Below are 22,392 nucleotides of genomic sequence, written 5' to 3' on the forward strand. Positions count from 1 at the left end.
AGGGACGAGCATGACATCATCTTAAGCTTGAAGTCCCGCAGCTTTAGTCAAGAGACAGAGACAAGACTATTCGTATGAAGGGTAAAATAATATTTCCATCCAAATGCTATTCGTTCTGACTTGCTAAATCCATGGAACAGGGTTACAGCAGCATCCGGGAATTCGCCCCCGCCACCAATCTCCACAAGTCTTGACTTGAAGCTTCGTCGGCGGCTTACTCGATTCCAACCGGTGCGGTATTTGTCCTATCGGCTTGGATATTGCGTTCCCCTCCATCTCGAGATATTCCGACTTCCTTCAGTCGATGATTGTCATATTCGAAATTGCTGTCTAGGACGTGCAAACACTGTAGATGCAGCCAGTTGACTGGAGACCATGCAACGGCAACGGTCTCTCGTGGATATTTATTGATTCAAATGGCATTGCACAGTCGCAGTAGGGCGATATTCACCGTGTCCATGGTATTCCTGTGTCTATCGTTTATTGCCGTTGCTCTGCGGTGCTTCGTCCGGCTGAGACTGGTGAAGGCTTTTGGATGGGATGATGGCCTGATGGTGTTAGCAATGGTACGTGAGCTGTGAGACAATTCTCGACAATAGACATCTCCACTGATGCTAAGATCTCAGCTACTCAACATCTGGTTCTCAATATGCATACTGGCTGGCTCGGTTGCCGGGTTCGGGAAACGATTTAGCCAGTTCGACTCCTTAGAAGATACCCAAACGGCTCTGCTGGTACGTCCTAGCGTACCCTCCCAAGCTGGTTATCGCCAGTGACTCACATAGCATGAACAGTGGTGGTGGCTTGCCCAGATCGCCTATGTTTGCACCGTGGCAACTGCACGAATCTCCATCGCAATGCTCCTTCTCCGTCTTACCGTCCGCCGGCGCCAATCAGCCGTCCTGTATATGGTCATCGGGCTAACATCCACTGTCGGCCTTGCCTTCTTGCTTATTCTGACATTGCAGTGCTCTCCGGTTCGAGATTTCTGGCAACAAACGGACCGAAGCCACTGTATTGACGCCAAGTATGTAGTGGACATTGCATACTTGTATAGCGCGACTGCATGTCTTTGCGACTTCACCCTTGGACTCTTCCCTGTATATCTTGTGAAAGACCTGCATATGAGCTGGAGGACCAAATGGGCGATCAGAGGCATTCTCAGCATGGGATGCTTGTATGTCAGCAGTCTGAAAAGAAGGCCCCTATACTGACTGCGTTCTAGAGCCGGTGCTGCCGTCGTAGTCCGTTTCCCCTATCTCCGGAACTATAACCATCCAGACTTCCTCTGTCAGTCTTGCACGCTGAAAAGTTACCCAAAAAAATCTAATAACTGACAACCGTTCAATTTTTTTCAGATGCCACCGCCGGTATCGCTATCACGTCCAACATCGAGGCCGGTCTTGGCATCATGGCTGGAGGTCTCATCACGCTCCGTCCACTCATGCGCTGGCTCCGAGACGTCAGTCAAAAGGTGTCGAGCGCAGCAAAAGGAGTAGCATCTAGTAGTAATCGAACGCAAACCTCCTCCTCCGTTGAACAAAAGCACCCCTCACCAATTCAGGGGCTGCCTGATATTGAAGCGCCTGATATTGAAGCAGCAATGTCGTCCCACCCATCGCTGACCGAGGAACCTCGGCTTGCAGCTGGGGCGATATAGACGCCGGGAACGGTTGTGTACCCATTGGTCCGATTTGGAGGGAGGAAAGGGCCTATTGTCATTGTTGAGCGGGCCGTTATGTTGTATAACCCAAGTACGTTTATTGTTCAAAGCGCGGTTTCAGGAGGCGTGTAAGACTAAGTATTGTATATACACCATCCAGATTCTTTCTCAAGGTATAGCATGCCAAGCACTTCCCTCCTTTCACCTTGCATATCTACCATATCCAAAGTCTGCCGTCTAGGGGGATTTTCTGCGGGTCGTTCACAAGAGCAAACTGCAAAGTCACCAAATAGCATCATGGTGAAGTCATCCAAAGGATTCAAGACAAAAAAATCTATCTACAATTCAGGTCACCAATAAAGTGTATCTGAGATTTCCTACTGCCCTAAAACAGTTATCTAGCCTTTACTACCAGTGGTTGTAATATTGCCGACAGCTGCAACTGTCCACAGACAGAACCTCTCTTCGTTCAAGCATCTCCAAGCATCCTCCAAGAAGGAGCTACCACAGCTTGTGAAAATGGTCGTGAATGCAGACAGCATCAGCCGCCATGCGCTTGGGCTTAGTCCCACGACAAGTGAATATCCCTACCAGGGCATGAAACACTTCCGGGACATCGTCTACAAAGAAGCAGCAACAACGAGAAACGACTACGTGATCTTCACCAACATCGACGAGCATACCTTCCTACGGGATTTCGACGAGTCCTTACGAAAATCATACAGCGATTTCTTCCCGCAGGCTCGCATCCTTGTTGCTAGAATGCCTGCCACCGAAGTTCACGAAGCGGCGCACACCGAGCTCCACAATACACTTATGATCATGCTCGGGGCCATGAATGTCCACTCTCAGCTGCTGTCGCTCGGAGTGGCCGATGTGGTGACTCCCACACGAACTAAGGAGCCCGACCAATCGTACAAGCCTATGAATTTCCCAGCTGGTTACTCCAGTCACTGGCCGTCTATGGTGATCGAGACTGCGTTCTCCGAGAGTCAGAGCACACCGGCCAATGATGCGCGCTGGTGGTTGAACGCTTCCGGGGGAGAATTGAAGATCGTCATCACCATTGCAGTCCAGAAGAAACGGGAGGCTATCACTATTGACAAATGGGAGGCGACCAGCCGGCCCACACGAGGCGACCCGGGGAAGACGGTGCCTGAGGTTGTTCAGAAGGTGACTATCACAAGGGAGGGAGGTGATGCCCCAGTGCATGTCACTGGGGCTCCCCTGATCATAGGGTTTGAGAAGCTGTTCCTCCGGCCTGCCGAGGAGGAGAAAGGGGAGGGGGACGTACTGTTTAGTCACGATGATTTGGCCGAAATTGCCGACAAGGTCTGGAGTGTCCTCAATACGGGTAACTAAAATGTTCCCGGAGGGACGAGATGCTTGGGGAGGCACGCTCCCAACATCACACGAGTTGAATTTGGCTACATAGCATAACCTCCCTTTTCTTTCACTATCAAGCTCAAGTGCCTACACTATCAAGAGACATTGTGCATAGTAAGGGCTATAGGCCGTGCAAACACCGGTGGCACAAGCCGTCGGCCCCGTCCACCCGATTCCACCGCACTGTCCATACAACGGGGCAACAGCGGTCGTCGTTACTGTAGCAGTAGTAGTTGTTGTTGTTGTTATAGAGCCAGTGGTGGTCGTCGGGGTCGCAGCAGTCGTTGAAGAACTGCTGCCGGCCCCGTAGCCGCTGACAACCCGGGCAACTTGGTTCACAATCGCAGCCATTTGCACGCCTAAAGCATTCGAGTCAGTAAAAAAAAAAGGGAAAAAAAGAAAAAAAAAAAAAGAAAAAAAAAAGAAAAAAAAAAAGTATGGCCCTCAACCAACTCTTTGACTCACCTCCGACCTGATCAGCATTTGCGCCATACCAACCAACCCAATCCCAGCAACCATTCGGATTGGGCAGCGGCATCCCAGTCCAGATGGTGTGCATCGTGTTATCCGCAACAGCTTGCGGGTAGAGAATGATAATGTCGTTGGTATCCGCCCACATATTGTACCCGGTATTCGACACGAATTTGCTTCCAATCATGCTGTAGCTCTGCTTGCAGCCATGCAAGGCCACATGGAGTTTGCAGACGGTCGAAGACCCTGGCTGGCATGCCCGGGGAACATACAGATATCCAGTGGTATCCATCCCACTGGCGCCGTACTCGCCCGTCTGGCTAAAGGACACAATCGATCCCGACAGGGTGCCCGGGTTTCTGGCATTCAACGGCCCATACATCCACTGTAGAACCGCCCCTGCGCCGTCGCACTGGCAGTTGCTGATGTAGGGAGAGACAGACGAGCTGCACGAGTTGTCGCCTGCCGCATCAAAGTCAGTGGGAAAGGTGTGCGCCGCGCCGCTGGTCGTGATGTACGAGACGTTTGCCGCGGAGGCAAAGTTCGCCAGCTGCGTCTTCAACTGGCTCATCACGTTTGGGCCGACGGTGGTGTCGGCGGTTCCCGTCCACATGTAGATCTTGCGGGATTGGAGGTTGCTGACCGGGTTGATTTTGTTGCCGCTCCAGCTCTTCATGTTGGCGACGGGGGTCGTGATGGATGGGTTTTGGTTGTACATGCAAGTAGTGTACTGCTTTTTGCGTCAGCATATCTGGGGTATTGAAATTGAAAATGACTGTTTCTGGGATTTGGACCATGACTTACCGATTGACCGCGTGCGCAATCATACGGTCCCCCGGCAAAGACCCCAAACCCGACCTTGAATGTGTCCGAGTATGCAACTCCAAGCTGTGCTGACATGAAGCCTCCGCTGGAGAGCCCAGAGACGGAAATTGAGTTTGGGTCAACGTTGTATGCACCCAGCGCTGCGCCTGATGCCATCGCTGCCCCGGAGATGGCCAGCCCTAGGAACGTGGCAACGGTTGGCATTGTTCTGCAGATGATGAGGGAAATCCTTGATTCTTGAGGTTTAGAAATAATCGATATCTTCGTAAAGGTCAACAGAGGAATGAGCATGCATTTATAGTCTGCATTCGTATGGAGCAAATGCCCAGGAAATGTAGCATCAACAATAGACAGGCATATATCTCCAAACACCCCGCATTTTCCTGAAGAAAGTTACCCCAGGGTATCATTCCTTCATACCGGTCTAGTCTCTACATCTATAAGTGCATTTCTAATTGGCCTAGAGCCGCTTCATGCAAAGACTTGTGGGGTTGAAGTTCCTTTAGTTCCGGCTTCTTTGGGGACCATGCTGTGGGGTACGGATAGTTTCTGGGGTAGCTGAGGTCCGGTAGGTGTCAGTCCCTGAGCGGGAGTAACTTCCTGAAGCCTTGTGGGGTTGACTGAATCTCCTAGTTCGGGCTCATCTTGGGGTTTCTTGGGGTGTTGGACAGTGGGGTGCAGATCTTTGCGGGGGTCCATCCGAACAGCTTCATTTTACTGCCGGCCGATTATATGCCGTGGTTAAGCGAGTCGGATCAGGGGAGGTTATGATGTCTATGCAAATGCTCAGTGAAAGGCGTTAAATCGACCACTTTCTAAGTAATCATACCACCGCATTCGTTTACATGGCGCATTGCCTGATGCACTCTGGAGAGACTGACCCCATACAGATTTCGTGGCTAGGAAAGGGCCGAAAGGCAAAGTTAGCTATATTATGCTGAATCTCATATCAAAGTAAAATGAGTGGTCTGATATATATAAAAGCTCCCCTGATCATAACCCTCTTTGTACCTATCATCTACAGTCCGTCCTTAGGCCTGTTCGTCAGAGCGTCCTTGGTGGTTGCATTGTCCATCTCCCGTCTGCGTCGCAACATTTTTGTCCGGATTTCCCACAGTCAAACTCCCAAGCAGAGGAACTTCCTCATCCCCTAGCATCCATTTCTCAACGACATTGGAGGTCCCTGTAGTCTTGGACAACGCCGTCCCTGCGAATAGCGCGATGGCGGGCAGAGCTCGCATCGAGCCGGGCAGCCCACTTTGCACCCGAGAGGCTTTGGCGAGTTTGGATATCTCGGCTGCTAGATCGATGGGGAGTTTGTTTCCGGGCATGGAGACAAGCTATAGGAGTCTTGACCGATGAAATTGCAATGACTGGACTTAAGGAGGAATAGAAGTTATCTGCTTGTCTTCGAGAGGGTGTCATCGCCCCCGCTTCCAGAGCAATCGGGACGGTTGTACTGCATAGTCTGAACTAAACAGTTAAACAGGAGTTAGGCAGCATCATCACGTGTGCTTACCATGCAGTATTAACAACGCAGGCCATAGTAACTACTGCTGGTAGCTCTTAGGCGAATCCGATGCTGGATATTCGCCTCGTGAGCTACTTGTTTGCTAGGACTGCGGCATGAGAGACTATCTGTATTCTTAGTAAAGGGGATCCGATGAAAACCAGCATACCAGATGGACATTATGTGGTAATTCATAAATTATAAAGCGTGTTCCGGCAGAAAAGCATTCTCACATCACAACAGTTTTTGAGAGTGAAACTTGGATCCAGGGCGGAACCTGCACGTCTTTTATGATACTGGATGGCCCCGTTGCCGATTGCAAATGCAACGGCTATTTTCCTGTCAATGTATTTGGATGCATAGCTCCGTGGTGTTCTGAGCAATCCGAGCATAGGAGAGAGTGAATTGGGGATGGGCAAGAGGGTAAGCTGCATGAGGGGAAATTCGGGATAGAGTCGGGACTTCTGCCATTCACAGTACCTGATCGCTGGTGAATGGGTCTTATCATGCTAGTGATGAAGGTGAAGGTCGACCAAGCGGACGAACCATGATTTAAAAATTGAGCCAGATTCTACTACTTGTAGCAAGACACCCTGAGCCATTAGACACCCGGTTTAGTCAAGCGATAAATACACCATCCGCTCCCCCAGTCTGTCTCTCCTCTGGTTACCATGAAAGCATTGTCACAGATGACAGAAGATTCATCTCTCTTTCTCTCTAAGATGAAAAGGATCTGCGAGCTTTGAGCTGGATCAAGTCAACATGCAGAATCATGCAGAACTTGCGAGTTGCAGCTGCTGATCAACATGATGCATACAGACTATCTGGAATAGATCATCAAGATACTATTCTGCATTTTAAAAACCTCTCTCTGTTGAGACCCCAAGTTGACAGTTGCACCACCCCAGTGTGGCATTTCTAAGGCCTCGACAACTTGAGAAGAATTGTTGATGAATCTCCAGGCTCTAAATATGTCATGGATAGACACCTCAGTATTACGCTGAAGAACCAGTGCTGCTCACGGGAGTTTGATTCCAGAACCACTCATTGATAATAGCCATGGTTTTATGACCTATTATTTCAGAATAAAATGTGTAGACAATAAGAGAGGCAAAAGCATCCTTTGTGCGGGTGCACTGGTGACTTGGACTCAGACTAGGCACCGATCCGAGCCATCCCCAGCAAAAGTCCGCCACCGGAAATATTCTATTCATCCAACTCCCGTCTCTCAGCATCCTTATATGACTTCATCCATCAAGATGAAACTCTACCTCATCCGCCACGCGGAAACGGTCGATAATGTCGCTCATCGATTGTAAGTGCCTCCCCTACTTATCCTACAATCACTAACACCAACAGAGCCGGAGTCAAAGACTCGCCCCTGACAAATCACGGCGCCCTCCAGATCATCCGTCTGGGGAGATATTTCGCCTCCCAAAACATCAAATTCAGCCATATCTTCTCGTCAGATCTCTCCAGAGCAATTCGCACGGCCGAAGGGCTCAGCTCGCATCAGCCGGAATTAAGCCCGGTATTGCTGCCATCCCTCCGTGAACGCGACTTTGGCTCCTTTGAGGGGCAAAAGTGGCATTCCACCTGGGAATCGAGCATCGTTCCCAAGCAGCCTGAATCTGAGGCTTCTATGCGTCAGCGTGCAAATACATTTCTTACCGACTACTTAGTCCCCTTGCTTCTCGCTGGCGACGAGGCGGGGGATGAGGCGGGGGATGAGGCTGTAGTTGCCGTTGTCTCTCACGGGCTACTCCTACGAAGTCTGTGGCGCGCTCTACTCGCGTATTTCCATCCGAGCGATGTTTGCATTGTGGGAGACGCGGATGTCAACGCGTTTAATCCGTTCTGGGCGAATACAGGGTACTTGGAGCTCTTGGTTCGTCCGAGATTGAGCCCTTTAGTAGGAGTTCCGGAAATGCCGGTTCTGGGTGGGTATTCGCTGCAGGTACTTGGAGTAAACAGTCGAGCACATCTGGCAGATCTTCGGCGTACGAAGGGGGGGGTCGGGAGTGCTACTTTTGATCAGCGGCAGAAACGGATTGATCATTTCTTTGGTCAGAAGAATCGATAGACCTTGCCCCTATCAATCTGGCAGTCGACGAACGGCTAATCGATCTTTCGATCCCTGCGATCAATCTGGACTTATGACATGCCTTCGACTTGCCAAGCACTGCGGAGATGATTGGATTGTGGAGCGAGCAATTTGCCATTTCTCCGCAGACATATAACCGGCTGATCTGCTGCGACAGCTCTGAAGAAGCAGACGACATGATTTGCCAGTTGCAGTCCTCTTCGGCTTTTTAGGCGGAATGGCTCCGTTTATCCTGCAGAGTGCTCATATACTCCATCCGAATTCCCCGCTTTTTGGATATGATCAGCATTCCTGCGACTCAACTGGGAAATTCTCCGCATATTGAGAGTGGTGAGATAACGTACCACAGGAACTGCACCGAATTCGGTCAATGGCCCGTTGAGCATAAGAATCCGCATGCCTCTCAGGCTTGATAGATTTCAGTCATTGTCCACAGACAAGATGGAGTTTATTGTCTCGCTTCTCCTACTCTCGCCAGCCCTCGTGGCTGGTTCTCTTCATTCACGCATCGACAATGGCCTGGCTAGGACGCCGCAAATGGGGTACGTCGCTCCTGCGGAAGGTAGACTCCTACTGACTGGCCAGATGGAACTCGTACAACTACTACTCATGCTCGCCTAACGAAGCCATAATACGCTCCAACGCCAAAGCGCTCGTTGATCTAGGACTCGCCGAATTAGGCTACCGCTATGTGACCACCGACTGTGGGTGGTCGGTGGCCGATCGGCTGCCCAATGGCACCTTAACCTGGAACGAGACCCTGTTTCCGAGCGGCTTTCCCGCTATGGGAGAATATCTTCACGAATTAGGGCTGCTGTTCGGCGTTTATGGGGACTCGGGAACCAAGTTGTGCGGGAGTCCCCCAGACCAAGTTGGCAGCTTGTGTAAGTCCCCATCATCCATGATTCTTACCTTGGCTAATGTACCAGACCACGAGGAACAGGATGCGAAAACGTTCGCTGAATGGGGAGCGGATTCGCTCAAGTGTATGTCTGTCTGCCCATTAAAGATGAAGCCCCGCTGATCGTGTAGATGACAACTGTTATTCGGACGCCGCGACCAACTACCCTAATGTCAACTACGAACCCAGCACATCTCCTCGTCCCCGCTACGAAATCATGTCGTCCGCCCTCGCCCGTGTCGGCCGACCAATCCTCTTCCAAATCTGCGAATGGGGTATCGACTTTCCCGCTCTTTGGGCCCCTGCGCTCGGGAACTCCTGGCGCATCGGCAACGACATCATCCCCGCGTGGCGAAGTATCTTCCGCACGCTGAACCAGGCCGTCCCCAACACGGATTTCGCTGGACCCGGTCAGTGGGCAGATCTGGATATGCTGTATGTGGGCAACGGGGTGTTTTCTTTGCCGGAGGAGCAGACGCACTTCTCGCTGTGGGCTATTCTCAAAAGCCCATTGACTATTGGAGCGGCGTTGAAGGATGATGACACGAGTATCAGCCAGGCGTCGTTGGAGGTGCTGAAGCAGAAGGATGTCATTGGCTTCAACCAGGATGCGCTGGGAGTAAGTGCGAGTCTGAAGAGGAGGTGGTCGGATGAAGGCTATGAGGTATGGAGTGGACCACTGTCGGGCAACAGGACGGTGGTGGCGGTCATCAATTGGCGCAATGAGTCGAGGGATCTCACGCTCGATCTGCCTGATGTTGGTCTGCAGTATGCCCAAGTTGCCAGGAATATTTGGGGCAAGACCGTGGTCCGTGATGTGCGAACATCGTACACAGCGGGAGTGGCAGGACATGGGACGATTCTTCTTGAGTTGCAGGGTACCCTTCCGTCAGGATTATATCCGGCCAAGATCTTCGCAAAGTCGACAGGTCAAAGATCCACTTTCGAGTCAATCTACGCAGCTACCACTAGCGCAAACTACGAGCTGGCCATCACCTTTTCGCGACCGTCCACCGAAACCGTCACCATCACGACCTCCTCCGGCCAGACCGTCTCGATCTCCGGCAAATCGGGCCGAATCGCGTTGACCGCTGGATCGAACACCATCACCATCCAGCACAAAACCCCTATCGAGTCGATCCAGATTACCCCACCGACCGGCACCTACTACGCCAACACGGTCTTCAACGTTACCGGCAGCGCCAAGCACACCACCTGCGGCTCGGGGTGCAGCCCCGTGGGCTCGAAAATTGGATACCTCAGTCCCACCAGCAACGCCTACACATCTATCTCAACGACCACCGCGGGGTCCAAGTACCTCGCGATCGACTACATCAACAATGAAGTCGCCTTTTCGTCAAGCTGGGGCTGGGGCTCTAACTCGCGCAATCTGACTGTCAGCGTCAACGACGGGGCGCCGGTGCGACTGGAGGTCCCGCTGAGCGGACGGCATAGCGAGCTGTACTCTCCTGGCAAGGGTTGGTGGGACACAGCGACGCTGGGCGTTCTGACCTCTGGATGGAAGAAGGGGGAGAATAAGGTGGTCTTTGGGAATGAGGGTGGAGAGGATGGGTTCCAAACTTATGCGGCTGATTTCGTGGGCGTCAGGGTTTTGGATTAACCGATCATTGCCTGTATCTGCTGATGATTCTGATGTTCGAATGATGAATGAGCTGCCAAGGATTAGCTTAGTCTACCCCAATCTCATGAGTCACCACAGCCAAGAATTCCTTCGTACTTTTCTCACACCGAAGTTCCTCCACAGGTCTCCACTGGAGACATGGATCTGCCCCATGGGCCATCAGGAAAGGTGGAACGAGCTCGGCCTGATTGGGGACCGGGGTTTAGCCAGTTGACATTTGAGAGCTATAAATGCGCCTATGCATCGATCAGTCCGAGTTCTCTAACTAATTTTTCGTGCAATTTCGTCCTGCTGTCTGTCCGATATGGCAACAACAACAACAACTACTACTACAACAACAACAACTACTACTACTACTGCCACTACCAAAACATACTCTCGAAATGAAGACAATAACGAACTCGCCAGTATCCAACTCGAGGCATCAACCCCCCCACCATCAGGAAATGTCTTCCCCGCCATCGAACGATGGAACCATCCCAAGGCGAACATCTACAAGACCATCACGACCTTCTGGTGTTTCCTCGTCATGGGCGCGAATGATGCCGCATACGGTGTAAGCTCAGCCTTCTACCCTGGCCGTCATTCATTTAAGAACTAACTCATTACATAGCCGCTAATCCCCTACGTAAGTATCAGTGTCCTACTTACCATCTGAAGTTATACTGACCAACAAGTTGGAACAACACTACTCCCTCACCTACACCATCGTCTCCCTCGTCTTCCTCTCCCCGCTAGGCGGATACGCCCTCGCCGCCCTAACAAACAACCACATCCACCTGCGCTTCGGCCGGCGCGGCGTGGCCATCATCGCCCCATCGTGCCACGTCATCTCGTACATCATCAACTGCCTCCACCCGCCGTACCCCGTTCTCGTGGTGAGTTTCATCTTCGCCGGGTTCGGCAACGGGCTTGCGGATTCGGGGTGGAATGCCTGGATCGGCAACATGGCGGATGCGAACCAGGTGCTGGGCCTGCTGCATGGGTTCTACGGGGCCGGGGCGGTGCTTGCGCCGTTGGTGGCTACGGCGCTGGTTACGAAGGCGGAGGTGGGATGGTGGTATTTCTATTACATCATGGTTTGTCCTTTTCATTTCCCCAGTGTGGGAGTTTCATGTTGCTGACGACGGTAGATTGGCTGCGCGGTCATCGAGCTTACCACCTCGGTCTACTGCTTCTGGGACGATACTGGGGCAGTCTTCCGGCGGGACACGCAGCATTCGACTGGTGGCACTGGCAGCGGCGGGGGAAGCCTGCGCAAGGCGCTGTTCACGAAACACGCGGGGAGGATTACCTGGTTGTGTGCGGTCTTCCTGCTCCTGTATGTCGGGGTGGAGGTTGCGCTGGGCGGGTGGATCGTGACCTTCATGATGCGCGTGCGGCACGGCGAGCCGTTTGCGAGTGGGATGGCGGCGACCGGGTTCTGGTTGGGGATCACAGTGGGCCGGGTAGTCCTGGGGTTTGTGACTCCCAGGCTGGGTGAGAAATTAGCCATTTCGGTTGCGTCTTCCCTTTTCCTATTTCTTGGTATTTCATGCATGCTAACGGTTGCAGATCTATCTCATCTCCTCCATCGCCTTGGGCCTCATCCTCTGGCTCGTTCCGAACTTCTACGTTTCGACCGTGGCCGTCTCGCTGCAGGGGTTCTTCCTCGGGCCGCTGTTCCCTGCCGTCGTGGTCGTGGCGACCAAGTTGCTGCCGCGTGGGTTGCACGTCACCGCGATTGGCTTTGCGGCGGCCTTTGGAGCGGGCGGTGGCTCGGTGCTGCCGTTTGCTGTTGGAGCCATTGCGCAGGCAAAGGGTGTCAAGGTGTTGCAGCCGTTTGCCATTGGCTTGCTTGGGGCGATTATGGGGTTGTGGATGTGCTTGCCACGGATTCCTGCTCAGCATGAAACGTAGCGCAAGCAGAGGTGTAGATACATTTCGGGTTATCAAAATTGTTGGACTTGGAGGATGTGGTCAGTGGTTGGGCGTTTTGCAGTTTCGGGATGAGTTGGAGTAGTTGGGCATTTTTCCTATTTGGGTATATTGCTCAACTTGCATATCACAGTCCATGTCCATCACCATCGACTGAGGGATCGAAACACGACTCCGTACGAACATGTGTCTACTTTGCCATCAGCCGCTAAGTTCTCGTATCCCTGATCCACTGTCCAAATTATTGCGAAAAATTGGACCTACCCAGCCACTATGGCCGCAAGGTCCGGTTCTTGAACGATCCGTTGGAGAATTGAACTTTCGCCCGCGAGTTGAGGCCGGAACAGGAGTATGAGTCACTGAAGTAAGAATTTGGTCTGCAGCACAGCAGGTGCTTTACTCAAGTCATTTCGCTGACATGGTGAACATCCGTCACTGTCATAGATCGATACACGAACTCCGACATCCATCCGGCAGGTATCTGGACAGGGGTATAGCATCGAGTGCAGCCAACAGCCAACCTTGTAGATATTCAATATGTAATCTAGAGTTTTCCCACTCACATATTGGAGTAATTTGTTTATTCCGTAGCTGCAGATCTGGGTAACTATCCTATAACCATCCACAGCCTGAGAAATAACTTCTTCCGAGGTTGTTATATGCGTATGTCTATAGACGGAATAACCAACAGTATATAATGTGTGATATGGATCTAAGGCAACAGTTTTGGAACTCAGATTGGCGGATAGCCCTATTGTAAAGAATGAATTATCCCTCAAGCAACTTCTGTTATATCAGGCCGTGAGATGCAGATGAACTGGTCCTAGTCCCCCCTTCATCCCTTATAACTTTGCACTCAAGACTTCAGCCTCTTATACATGTTCTCGTCCCTGAGGACTAAGCCAGGTTGCTAACACTGCTAGAGGTATTAGGCTACTCAAGTCATAGAAACTTTTCCTTGCCTCTAGTACTTTGTTGATAATAATAAGCGTCATGAATGCTCTGGCCCTACTGTAGAACCATCCTATAGTACTCCAGTACTTACTCAAGTATAGCTTAGCCTCTTCATACTTGCCCTGATCCTGGAGCAATGACCGACTGGACATGCAAAGTACAACATAACCATCCCATTCCCATAAGCAACGTAAAGCACCATTTAAACAAACATCCCACACACAATCATTGCCACCAATCCAACCCCCAAAACCGACACCCGTTTCGTGGGAGCACCATTATCCCTCGTCTCACTCGCGCTCGCCCCGGTCCCCGTCCTCGTCGCCGTGCTGGACGCCGTCTCACTCAAACTCGCCGTCGCGGTAGCATTCAACTGGCCCCCACAAAACACATCCTTGTTGCCTCCATTCTCCTTGATGCAGTCCAGCAAGTCGCCCATGCTTTGCCCCTGCGCGAGACAGTACAGGCCGCACCCGTCGTTGTATTTGGTCACGGCTGCCGGGGAGCAGCATTTGTCCATTATGGAGGAGTAGTTCCCTGTTGCGGGGAGGGCGCATGCCACGTCTTGTACGGGGAGAACCCAGCGGTTGCCTGTGCAGGTTGATGCGGCTGCTGTTCCTGTGGTGGTGGAGGTCGACATTGAGGTCATTGTTGCTGTAGCCATGTTCGTGGTATATGTGGTGTAAGGTAGAGGTGCCAGATGTAGCTGTAGATGTAGCTGTGGCTGTCGACTGGTGGTTGTATGCACAATTATTTGTATAGGTGCTAACAAAAGATTTGAAATGATCGAGCACAGATTTCAAATATATAGACTGGAAAGATCAGAGAATCTCATGACAACGTCACTGTAAACAGAGATGTACTCTGTAGAGCTACACGGCATATGATCAGCGGTGCGCAGCCAATCAGGTGGGTTGTTCGGGTAACCAGGTGCTATTTTTAGGCATCCTGACGACGATCCACGTCGTCGGTGGGACTCGATCGCCTCAAGAAGATTCTAGCTTAGATGTCTTGAGACTTGAATACTAGGCTTAAACTTTGTATGAGTAGGGGCTGGTTTGAGTGGTTACTGTGGTTTCACGATAATTCCATTGCATACGGAGAAGTAGACCGTAGAGTACAGGGCATGTAAATGTAATAATGGGCAGAATGATTATAAAGGAATATTATGCTAGGCAGGAGAATAGTATGCTTCAACAGACTGTTCTAGGGTGTGTAAGGGTCAGGATAACAGAATCTCATTATAAAATAGATGGAAGTATAGCACTTCTGCACTTGGAATATCTGGACATGTACGGAAGCACATCACCCAAATTCCAATGTAGTCTATAAACATGAGTAAACATAATCCATCATGGCTCTACTCCATCCTGTTCTTCACCCCCTCCAGCACCCCCCTCGCCCACTTCTCCCTCCTCTCAAACTCCCCATTGAACAAGCCTGGCAACACCCTCTTCGCATTCGCATGCTCCTCATCAAACACCGGGCCCTCCCACCCTTTCTGTCTGCACATCTCAACCGCCTCCTCCAACAATCCAGCCCCCACCCCCTTCCCGCGATACCGTCTCTCAACCGTCCACGCCCAAATAACCCCCGTCATTTTCACCTTCTTCTCACCCGCAGGAACAGGGACCCCACGCAACACAACCACCCCAATAATCCTCTCTCCGAACTTCGTCACCAGAATCTCCTGCTCCTCCCCTTGCCCCCGTTCTTTAGGATTAGTGCGACTAGGCAACAGCCACTCCCCTTTCCCAACCCTCTCCGCCTCCTCAATATACCCCCCGGTCAACCCCCTCACGACCAACAATCCCGCCATCACGCACCCCGCGCTCGTCGTCCCGATGAGCGGGAGGTCAGAGGAATCGGTGTACAGCGCTTTATAGACGATTGCGATGAGCGCCGCCATGGCCGATAGCCAGAAGGGGTGGAAGATGAGTGCGTGTGCGGCGGTTTGGCGCTGTTGTGCGATGGAGTCGGCGATGAGGCGGAGGCCGGGGATGAGGTCTTCTTTTGTGGTGGCGCGGTAGGTTTGTAGGTCGGGGATATCTTGCGGAAGATCTTGCGAAGCATCTTGTTTGGTAGTAGATGTTATTGATGTGGTGGTGGTGGTTGTTGTTGGGGACATTTTGGCTGGTTTTGAATGTGGTGGGTGGTGAGGTGAGGTGAAGTGAAAAGGAAAGATGGGACGGGGATGGAGGTATTTAAGGATAAAGTTCAGGCCACTTGACCTCTTCGTTTGCCCTAACTTGGTTTGGAATGAATTGAGCCTGGATTCCCTCCATGGGACTGGGTCTAATTGTTGTATTAGCTTCTTATGCCTATCTAGAGGTACGCGCATCTGAAATGTATAGATGGAGGATTAAAGTGATTAAATATGGCCTCTACAAAGGAACGACTGGTTCTTCACAGTCATGGCATGAGCCATCTGTCCAAGACTCCAAGATCCAAGAAAAATCATCTACTAAACATCCGCAGCACTTGAATTATCCACCTTCTTCTCTGCCTGGATCATGGGAGAGTTCTGCACCAGGGTATCACTCTCATACTCCTCTCCGGACAACTGCTCCAGGGTCTTGCGCTTGGTCTCGGGAATGAGCAGAGTGGTGAAGCAACCGCACAGCATGAACAGCGCAAAGATCTGCATGACGTGGTTGAGCCAGGGGGATTGCGAGGGGTCTTTGGCGCCCTTGTGCACCAGAGGTCCAAACACACACTGCGCGATGATGGCGCCGACCTTGCCGGATGCAGCAGAGATACCGTGAGAGGTGGACCGGTAGCGGGTGGGAAAGCACTCGCCGGGCACGATAAACGTGGTGGCGTTGGGGCCGAAGTTGAAGAAGAACTGCGCGATGACGTACAGACCCAGCAGACCGTTGTGGGATTTCTTCAGGGGCTCGTAGGCGAAACCGATTACGATAAAGACAATGGTCAGGATAATGAAGCCAAGCAGCTGGATGGGCTTGCGCCCGATGGTGTCGACGGTGGCCACCGTCATCCAGTAACCGGGGATGGCACCCGCACAGATCAGGATCAGATTCCCGACGGCGTTCTTGTAGAAGACCTCGTAGACGTCCTTACCACCGCTCCAGCCGATAGCACTCAGGATGATGGAGTTGTTGAGACCAAGACCGTAGAACGCTATTGATGTTAGTATCATTTCGAGATTAGGTGGGCAGGCAACGAGACTTACCAACGTCGAGGAAGAACCAAGAACCAGCAGTGCCAAGGAGGATACTTCCATTCTTCCACTGCAAGTAGTGGCGCCAGAAATCAGCCCAGCTGGCCTTCGGGGTCACGTCACCAGCGTGCTTCTGGAGGACGGACTGGCGGCGTATCTCGTCGGGGTGACCCTCGTGCTTGCCGGTCATATAGGCACGAACATCCTCGTCGGCCTTGACAATGTCATGGGCAACGTCGAAAGTGTAGCGGGGAGTTTCAGGGATGGTGAGACGGTAGTAGAGGGCAATGCAGGCAGGAACGGCACCGAAACCGATAACCACACGCCACATCTTGTCGACAGCGAGCTGGCAGACACCGGAGCACTTGCCCACGGAGCTAGCAGTCTCCAGAGATTCCTTGAAGCCGGCAGTAACAATCAGAGCGACGATGGCCGCCGCGAATTGACCGAAACCCTGCATGGCAAACACAGAACCCATCATGGCACCTCTCCACTTTGTAGTAGCAAACCTAGAAATGCCCGTGTCAGAAAAGCCGACGGAAGCGAAGTTCGAACAGCTGGACGGAGACGCACTCAGAAGTAATGATAGAAGACAGAGGGTAATCTCCACCGATACCAATACCCATAATCACACGCCAGAAGATGAGAATACCAACGATGGAGATAGCACGCGAGTCCGAGGAGAGAGCCTGAGCCAGAGTGGCCATGATGATGACCATCAATTCAATACCGTACATACGCTTACGACCAATGCGATCCGCAAGCCAACCGAAAAACAACTGTCCAATCACCGTACCACCAGAGGTAGACACCTTGATGGCCGTATCTGCACTCGAGGGAATCTTGCCGGGGCTGGATTTGGCATCCTGCCAGAAGACAACACCCAACATGCTGGAGGCCAGGTTGATGGCGAAGATATCGTAGGAGTCCGTGAAGAAACCTACACCGGCAACGACAACAGCGCGAACGTGGTACCAGCTGAACTTGGCATTGTCAATCTCGGCCAGAGCCTGACGACGGCGCTCTCTGGCATCCTCCACGTGAGCCAACTCATTGTTATAGTTCCGGAAGGCGGAGTTGCCGCCTCCTGTAGAAGCCATGGCTGGGTTGGTAGAGGCGAAGAGAAAATATTAGAAAAGTATAATCGAATGAAAAGACAACGCCAGGCAGGAGCTCAGAGTTGTCGAACCTACTCCTCGAAAGATTCGAAGGAACTTCGTGGCCAAGGATGGGATCAACCCCCTTTTGTACAGAGCGTACACCGATGAAGGCGTTGTTAGCGTACATGGCTTCTAGCCCATGGAAAAGAACAAACGAAGCTGCAACGAATCGAGTTTGCGAGATGGGGCACGATAGTGAACCTGGACCCCGGTCATGTTCGTGTCAACCACTCCGGTGACTAAGGTATGTCACTCTGCGCGCATGCGAGAAAGTCAAGGAGCCACTAGCACAGCAATTCAAGCTTGCCTAAGCTTCATCAAGAGTTTTGCCCAGACGGCCGACGCGGCTTTTTCACTCTTGGTAAGGCGTTGCTGAACGGAATTAGTCGTGTAAAGTTTTGAACCCGTATACAACCGGGTCTCTGATTGGCTCGGGCCGTGCGAGCTGTCAACCTTTTGGCCAATATGCAGCCAATATACAACCAATCACACTATCAGTTTCCACAGCATGCCCAGTTCGGCCGTCCTGAGTGGCCAGGGACCCACAGCTGCGCCAAGAAATTGCTGCTCTGAGGGCGTTTGATGGCTTGCGAAGCCTAAGCACATCTCAGCGACGTCGTGCTTGCTTCCCTGTTTCTAGGGTCACATACAAATGACATCGAACTAGCATCTCCCCATGTCAATGAATGAGACGCTGCCGTTGTCGCACGTGCTGTTCTTCCGCACTATGCAAGTGACTTGGACCTCCTCGACGCAACCTGATTCGGGGGTTGGCCCTGGAGCAGCAGAAGCAATTTGATAAATATCAGCCATTCACAAGCAGAGAGATCATGATACGTGTGCCATGCTGATGCAGGACTAGGAGAAAGAAGGGGCGAAGAATATTCTGCGCTCCAACATCCCATCCCTTGCGCTGGGGGAGGTATACGCACGTGCAATAGATGATGTTCAAGAAGGTTGTAGCTGTGTTGGCTCTCAGAAGGAGTACTCATGCATCGGCCATTTCACTCAGCTAACTGGGAGACTCTGCTGCGCATCTACCGCGGCGAGGTGTGCGCCTTGCCTGATTAGCTTACTCCTACCATCTAGCATTATCTAGGATCACTGCAACAGATCGGACTCTGAAATTCAATGCTTTGATCATTGCTAGTTGCAAAATCCGAACCCACAACGACAAGAATTCTCTGCCAAGTACTCTACAGCCATAGCTTAGTATGAATCAGAACAAGCATTTGCCACGTTGTTAGCAGTATCCGAAGGCACTGGTACAGGTCTCACGGACATCTGTCCCGAGGTCCGCCTTGGCTGGAATGAGGGCTGATGCAAGCGGCGAGTCGGAGTAAACCTCCGATTACATGACATTGTGTAGTTGCACCTTATGTGGTATACAGAGTAGACGTGACTGCAAACTGAACTCGTCATCCAACTTGCCCTAGTAGATATGCAGCATCGAGACCTGTGAGTCTGCACAGCCGTGTGGAACTGGAGACGGATGGATATACCGTTGTGCGTACTAACACGATCGTCAGGTATAATGCCTATTCAAGTAACGCGACATCTCATCTACGTTTAGGTGCGATGTCGCCTTAACCACGTTCTGTGCGACGTCACGAACACTATCCAAATACATGACATCTCGATTACGGCATTACTATCATGTCATACACCCATCATCACCCACAGCACATAGCACGTAGCATGGCACATCATCATTGTCAAATGAAGTGGCGTCTCCTCAAGCTACTTAAACCCGTGCCCTAGACCAACACATGACTCACCAGACATACATGATACATGATCCGTGATACATCCATTACTAGATCATCAGCAAACACAAGCCATGCCTCGAGCCCGAAGCCGAAGCCGCGAGCCCAGCGAAGGCCGCGACCCCGAGAATGTCATGCGGGGATACAAAGCGTACGCCTCATCTGCCAATCCAAAGTAAAACACAAAACACAAGCTGACGAGAGCAGCACCCTCCACAACCCGAACGTCTCCCAGCAGGCCAAGCAACACGCGCAGCAGGAGCTCGATAGGTACGAGAGTGGTTACGCCACCAGCAAGAGCGAGGAGGATCGGCATGCGTCGAATGTGAAGAGGGGGTTGAAGGCGTATGTCCCTTTTCGATGAGAGTCGAGCGATAGCGTCAGTGCTGATGGCGAAACAGGGCAACGCATAATCCCAACGTGACAGATATGGGGAAGAAGCAGGCGAGGGATAAATTGCAGGCGATGGGGGAGCAGCCTGAGGAGCCGGGTGATTAGCTTCCCCCTTTCGGAGTATATGTTATACAACTATGTACAGGTCTGTAGATGGTTATGAAAATAGATTATGTTGAGAGGTATCTAGTATGATAAATTGATTAGAGTGTATGCTTCTATCGCGAGCGAAAATTACAATCCTCGCTTCATCTTCCAGCGCATGACAAATGCGGCAAATGGGTATAATATGATGGACAATCCGATCCACGCAAACAGAATGCCAAAGTCGAGTCCAATCCAGGAATGCGTGCCGAAGAGAATAGTCCGGAGCGCCTCGACAACTACACGAGTTAGACAGCCGCAAGGCAGTTCGAAGGATGGAAGACTTACTGCGATGCAAAGGGAAGGCATAGCCCCAAGCGAAGAATCCAGGGGCCAGATCCAACGCATAGAAGCCAGTGGCGACGTTGGTGATGACCCAAAAAATAAGAAAAAGGGCGCTGTAGGGAAATCCGAGGATCATCCCCATGTTCTCGCAGGGTAATCCAAGCGCAGTCATGCCAACCCAATTCAGCATCCAGAATACCACGAAAGATCCATGTCCATAGGCATTGGGATCGTCCGCAGGCAACGTATCCGGCGCTGGACTATGGGCGAACGGGATCTGGAAGGCCAGCGACACAAACGAATAAAACAGCGACAGGAAAAAGTAGGCCAGGATGCTTGAACACAGCCGCCAGATGAGCCACTGCGCGTTTTTCAGAGGCGGGTGGTCCCCCTTGATGAACTGCATATGAACAGGCATAAGGAAGGGAGTGTTGAAAAAGGCGATAATGATCAGATAAATCAAACCGATGGTCACCGACGGCGTTGCAGCAGCCGGGCCAAATGGTCGCAGGTCAACTTTGTAGAAACCAATCGCCGGGTTGACAGCTTGCGGCACCCGGGAGATGTCCATGGACTCCCTTGTGAGAGTCTGAATCCACCTGGGGCCAAATTCGGCGAAAACTTCCAACTGGAACCAGGACAAGGCCGGTTCGATGTAGTTGGAATATGTGGCCTGGTCACGCGCGCTGATGATTATAAATTGAGCAGCGCCAGTGGGATCATACGACGAGTGGCCGTTGGTCACGGCTTCGTATAGGAGAGTAGTAGCATTAGGGTTGACAATGATTGCGGCATACGCATGTTCATCATAGACCCCTTGCCGGACCGCCCAAGGATCAAAGTTGAAGTCTGCTGGCGATCTGATTTCATATCCCACGTGTTCTCTCTCCGACTTGATAAGCCGATTCGCGACATCTGTCACGGCTGGTCCAACAATGGGCGTGATGCTCTCATTCCTGTATGGGTCCACCTGGTTATCGAAATCGACCACCCAGACGGTCAAAGTGTGCAGCCTGTCTTCCGACCGGAATTGGACGGCCCAGTAGAGCGAAAGAATGCTGAGAATGAAAACACACAACCCAAGCACTGTTGAGACTCCAGCGTCTTAGTTTATATTCAACAGTTTTGGGATGGTAAAGTGCTCTGAAACAACTCACCTGTCCGACTCCAGAGGTATATGATTCGCTTGCGGGTCTCTTGTAACGCGGGATCCCAAAAGCCGACCGAGACAGCACCGGTGGAGGAGGGCTCAGTCTCCCGAAGAGTCTCGGCCGACTTGGTACTGTTACCTCCAGATTTGTTGTCTTCGATCATGGTTATGAGGTGATCGTCTCAAAGGCATGGATGATCAAAAGACTTTAATTCTAAGGGTTCAAGGAAAGGTCAGCAATATTAATACTGCCGCAAACGTTATGTGCAGCGAGCGGCATCAGAAGGAAAGTCAATGATGGGGATTGCTGGCTGAGAACGGGACTCCGGGAGCATGGGCTGCGCACTTGGCATGATTCCCCACCCCCGGATGTCCAAGCACTCGGCCCCGTTGTCCATCGTCAATTCCGGCTAACTCTTGTTTCTTACTTTGCTGCCACAGCAACAAGTCCTCTTATCTCAAAAACTGCGCAATTAAAAAATCGGTTCTCGATATCGCTGTTTATTCGGTGTACCACATTACCATTACCCTCTATTCCGGTGATCTGTTCAGTCTTGTCATTACCCCGTGGTCATATTTCGCCGGGGATCATGATCATGAACACAATTCAGGTCAATCGCAAATCAGATACATTACAACGCATGATGAGACGAAGCGGTGTATGACGCTCTGCTTGTAACTTTGATCTCATAATCCTGCTTCGATTACCGAGAGATATCCGAGATGTGCCATGGATCAGTCTAGATCAATGCAACCTCAGTGTAGCCTCATCATACTTCTGTATGTGTGTTCGAGCTAAATGACAGCTTCATCTTGGAGTTTCTAGTACAACGATGCTGCCATAGAAGGTATCATCACTGGTCACTTACCCGTCATCCTTAGTTCAGCAAAGACCAAGAGATGTGGGGACATTTTTAGACTGTAAACTCAGAGGATCCTC

The 22,392-nt window shown here is 51.6% G+C and overlaps 11 protein-coding genes across 11 annotated transcripts; 6 read left to right on the top strand and 5 right to left on the bottom strand.

Moving 5' to 3' along the window:
* Positions 1 to 197: 197 nt before the first annotated feature.
* Positions 198 to 2,097, top strand: AFUA_4G03540 (putative integral membrane protein). The gene is made up of 6 exons (XM_741448.2): positions 198 to 566; positions 627 to 734; positions 795 to 1,177; positions 1,226 to 1,290; positions 1,359 to 1,754; positions 1,824 to 2,097. Exons 1-5 carry the CDS (start codon positions 417 to 419, stop codon positions 1,658 to 1,660), a joined length of 1,008 nt encoding a protein of 335 aa, XP_746541.1. The 5' UTR covers positions 198 to 416; the 3' UTR covers positions 1,661 to 1,754; positions 1,824 to 2,097.
* Positions 2,098 to 2,182: 85 nt separating this feature from the next.
* On the top strand, positions 2,183 to 3,025 carry AFUA_4G03550 (uncharacterized protein; the record flags this gene model as incomplete). The annotated part of the gene is made up of 1 exon (XM_741449.1): positions 2,183 to 3,025. The coding sequence occupies one exon, from the start codon at positions 2,183 to 2,185 to the stop codon at positions 3,023 to 3,025; it is 843 nt and encodes a 280-aa protein (XP_746542.1).
* Positions 3,026 to 3,136: 111 nt separating this feature from the next.
* AFUA_4G03560 (putative polyhydroxybutyrate depolymerase) lies at positions 3,137 to 5,274 on the bottom strand (the record flags this gene model as incomplete). The annotated part of the gene is made up of 4 exons (XM_741450.2): positions 4,691 to 5,274; positions 4,325 to 4,647; positions 3,515 to 4,250; positions 3,137 to 3,408 (listed from the first exon to the last, which is right to left on the bottom strand). Exons 1-4 carry the CDS (start codon positions 4,722 to 4,724, stop codon positions 3,137 to 3,139), a joined length of 1,365 nt encoding a protein of 454 aa, XP_746543.1. The 5' UTR covers positions 4,725 to 5,274.
* Positions 5,275 to 7,114: 1,840 nt separating this feature from the next.
* AFUA_4G03580 (phosphoglycerate mutase) lies at positions 7,115 to 7,938 on the top strand (the record flags this gene model as incomplete). Its single annotated transcript, XM_001481487.1, has 2 exons — positions 7,115 to 7,170; positions 7,215 to 7,938. The coding sequence occupies 2 exons, from the start codon at positions 7,115 to 7,117 to the stop codon at positions 7,936 to 7,938; spliced, it is 780 nt and encodes a 259-aa protein (XP_001481537.1).
* A 462-nt stretch (positions 7,939 to 8,400) lies between these two features.
* On the top strand, positions 8,401 to 10,481 carry AFUA_4G03585 (alpha-galactosidase D; the record flags this gene model as incomplete). Its single annotated transcript, XM_001481488.1, has 3 exons — positions 8,401 to 8,501; positions 8,545 to 8,945; positions 8,992 to 10,481. 3 exons carry the CDS (start codon positions 8,401 to 8,403, stop codon positions 10,479 to 10,481), a joined length of 1,992 nt encoding a protein of 663 aa, XP_001481538.1.
* A 153-nt stretch (positions 10,482 to 10,634) lies between these two features.
* On the top strand, positions 10,635 to 12,401 carry AFUA_4G03590 (MFS transporter; the record flags this gene model as incomplete). The annotated part of the gene is made up of 5 exons (XM_077804533.1): positions 10,635 to 11,058; positions 11,116 to 11,130; positions 11,180 to 11,581; positions 11,636 to 12,001; positions 12,057 to 12,401. Exons 1-5 carry the CDS (start codon positions 10,807 to 10,809, stop codon positions 12,399 to 12,401), a joined length of 1,380 nt encoding a protein of 459 aa, XP_077660680.1. The 5' UTR covers positions 10,635 to 10,806.
* Positions 12,402 to 13,157: 756 nt separating this feature from the next.
* AFUA_4G03595 (uncharacterized protein) lies at positions 13,158 to 14,209 on the bottom strand. The gene has a single exon (XM_001481489.2). The coding sequence runs from the start codon at positions 14,035 to 14,037 to the stop codon at positions 13,576 to 13,578; it is 462 nt and encodes a 153-aa protein (XP_001481539.2). The 5' UTR covers positions 14,038 to 14,209; the 3' UTR covers positions 13,158 to 13,575.
* Positions 14,210 to 14,733: 524 nt separating this feature from the next.
* AFUA_4G03600 (GNAT family N-acetyltransferase) lies at positions 14,734 to 15,501 on the bottom strand (the record flags this gene model as incomplete). Its single annotated transcript, XM_001481490.1, has 1 exon — positions 14,734 to 15,501. One exon carries the CDS (start codon positions 15,499 to 15,501, stop codon positions 14,734 to 14,736), a length of 768 nt encoding a protein of 255 aa, XP_001481540.1.
* Positions 15,502 to 15,837: 336 nt separating this feature from the next.
* phoD (phosphate:H+ symporter) lies at positions 15,838 to 17,880 on the bottom strand (the record flags this gene model as incomplete). The annotated part of the gene is made up of 3 exons (XM_741455.2): positions 17,128 to 17,880; positions 16,567 to 17,063; positions 15,838 to 16,514 (listed from the first exon to the last, which is right to left on the bottom strand). The coding sequence occupies exons 1-3, from the start codon at positions 17,652 to 17,654 to the stop codon at positions 15,838 to 15,840; spliced, it is 1,701 nt and encodes a 566-aa protein (XP_746548.1). The 5' UTR covers positions 17,655 to 17,880.
* Positions 17,881 to 19,554: 1,674 nt separating this feature from the next.
* On the top strand, positions 19,555 to 19,978 carry AFUA_4G03615 (Con-6 family protein; the record flags this gene model as incomplete). Its single annotated transcript, XM_001481491.1, has 3 exons — positions 19,555 to 19,631; positions 19,688 to 19,825; positions 19,882 to 19,978. The coding sequence occupies 3 exons, from the start codon at positions 19,555 to 19,557 to the stop codon at positions 19,976 to 19,978; spliced, it is 312 nt and encodes a 103-aa protein (XP_001481541.1).
* Positions 19,979 to 20,019: 41 nt separating this feature from the next.
* On the bottom strand, positions 20,020 to 22,382 carry AFUA_4G03620 (SNG1 family protein). The gene is made up of 3 exons (XM_077804534.1): positions 21,460 to 22,382; positions 20,306 to 21,388; positions 20,020 to 20,256 (listed from the first exon to the last, which is right to left on the bottom strand). The coding sequence occupies exons 1-3, from the start codon at positions 21,614 to 21,616 to the stop codon at positions 20,108 to 20,110; spliced, it is 1,389 nt and encodes a 462-aa protein (XP_077660681.1). The 5' UTR covers positions 21,617 to 22,382; the 3' UTR covers positions 20,020 to 20,107.
* Positions 22,383 to 22,392: the final 10 nt, after the last annotated feature.

Source organism: Aspergillus fumigatus, chromosome 4 (genome assembly GCF_000002655.1).
Source record: "Aspergillus fumigatus Af293 chromosome 4, whole genome shotgun sequence".
Classification (NCBI taxonomy): domain Eukaryota; kingdom Fungi; phylum Ascomycota; class Eurotiomycetes; order Eurotiales; family Aspergillaceae; genus Aspergillus; species Aspergillus fumigatus.

Coding starts and splice junctions, on each gene's coding strand:
- AFUA_4G03620 (XM_077804534.1), bottom strand. CDS start 21,616: ATGATCGAAGACAACAAATCTGGAGGTAACAGTACCAAGTCGGCCGAG. Junction 21,389..21,459: donor ATACCTCTGGAGTCGGACAG/GTGAGTTGTTTC, acceptor GAGTCTCAACAG/TGCTTGGGTTGTGTGTTTTC. Junction 20,257..20,305: donor TGCCTTCCCTTTGCATCGCA/GTAAGTCTTCCA, acceptor TAACTCGTGTAG/TTGTCGAGGCGCTCCGGACT.
- AFUA_4G03595 (XM_001481489.2), bottom strand. CDS start 14,037: ATGGCTACAGCAACAATGACCTCAATGTCGACCTCCACCACCACAGGA.
- AFUA_4G03540 (XM_741448.2), top strand. CDS start 417: ATGGCATTGCACAGTCGCAGTAGGGCGATATTCACCGTGTCCATGGTA. Junction 735..794: donor ATACCCAAACGGCTCTGCTG/GTACGTCCTAGC, acceptor TAGCATGAACAG/TGGTGGTGGCTTGCCCAGAT. Junction 1,291..1,358: donor TAACCATCCAGACTTCCTCT/GTCAGTCTTGCA, acceptor AATTTTTTTCAG/ATGCCACCGCCGGTATCGCT.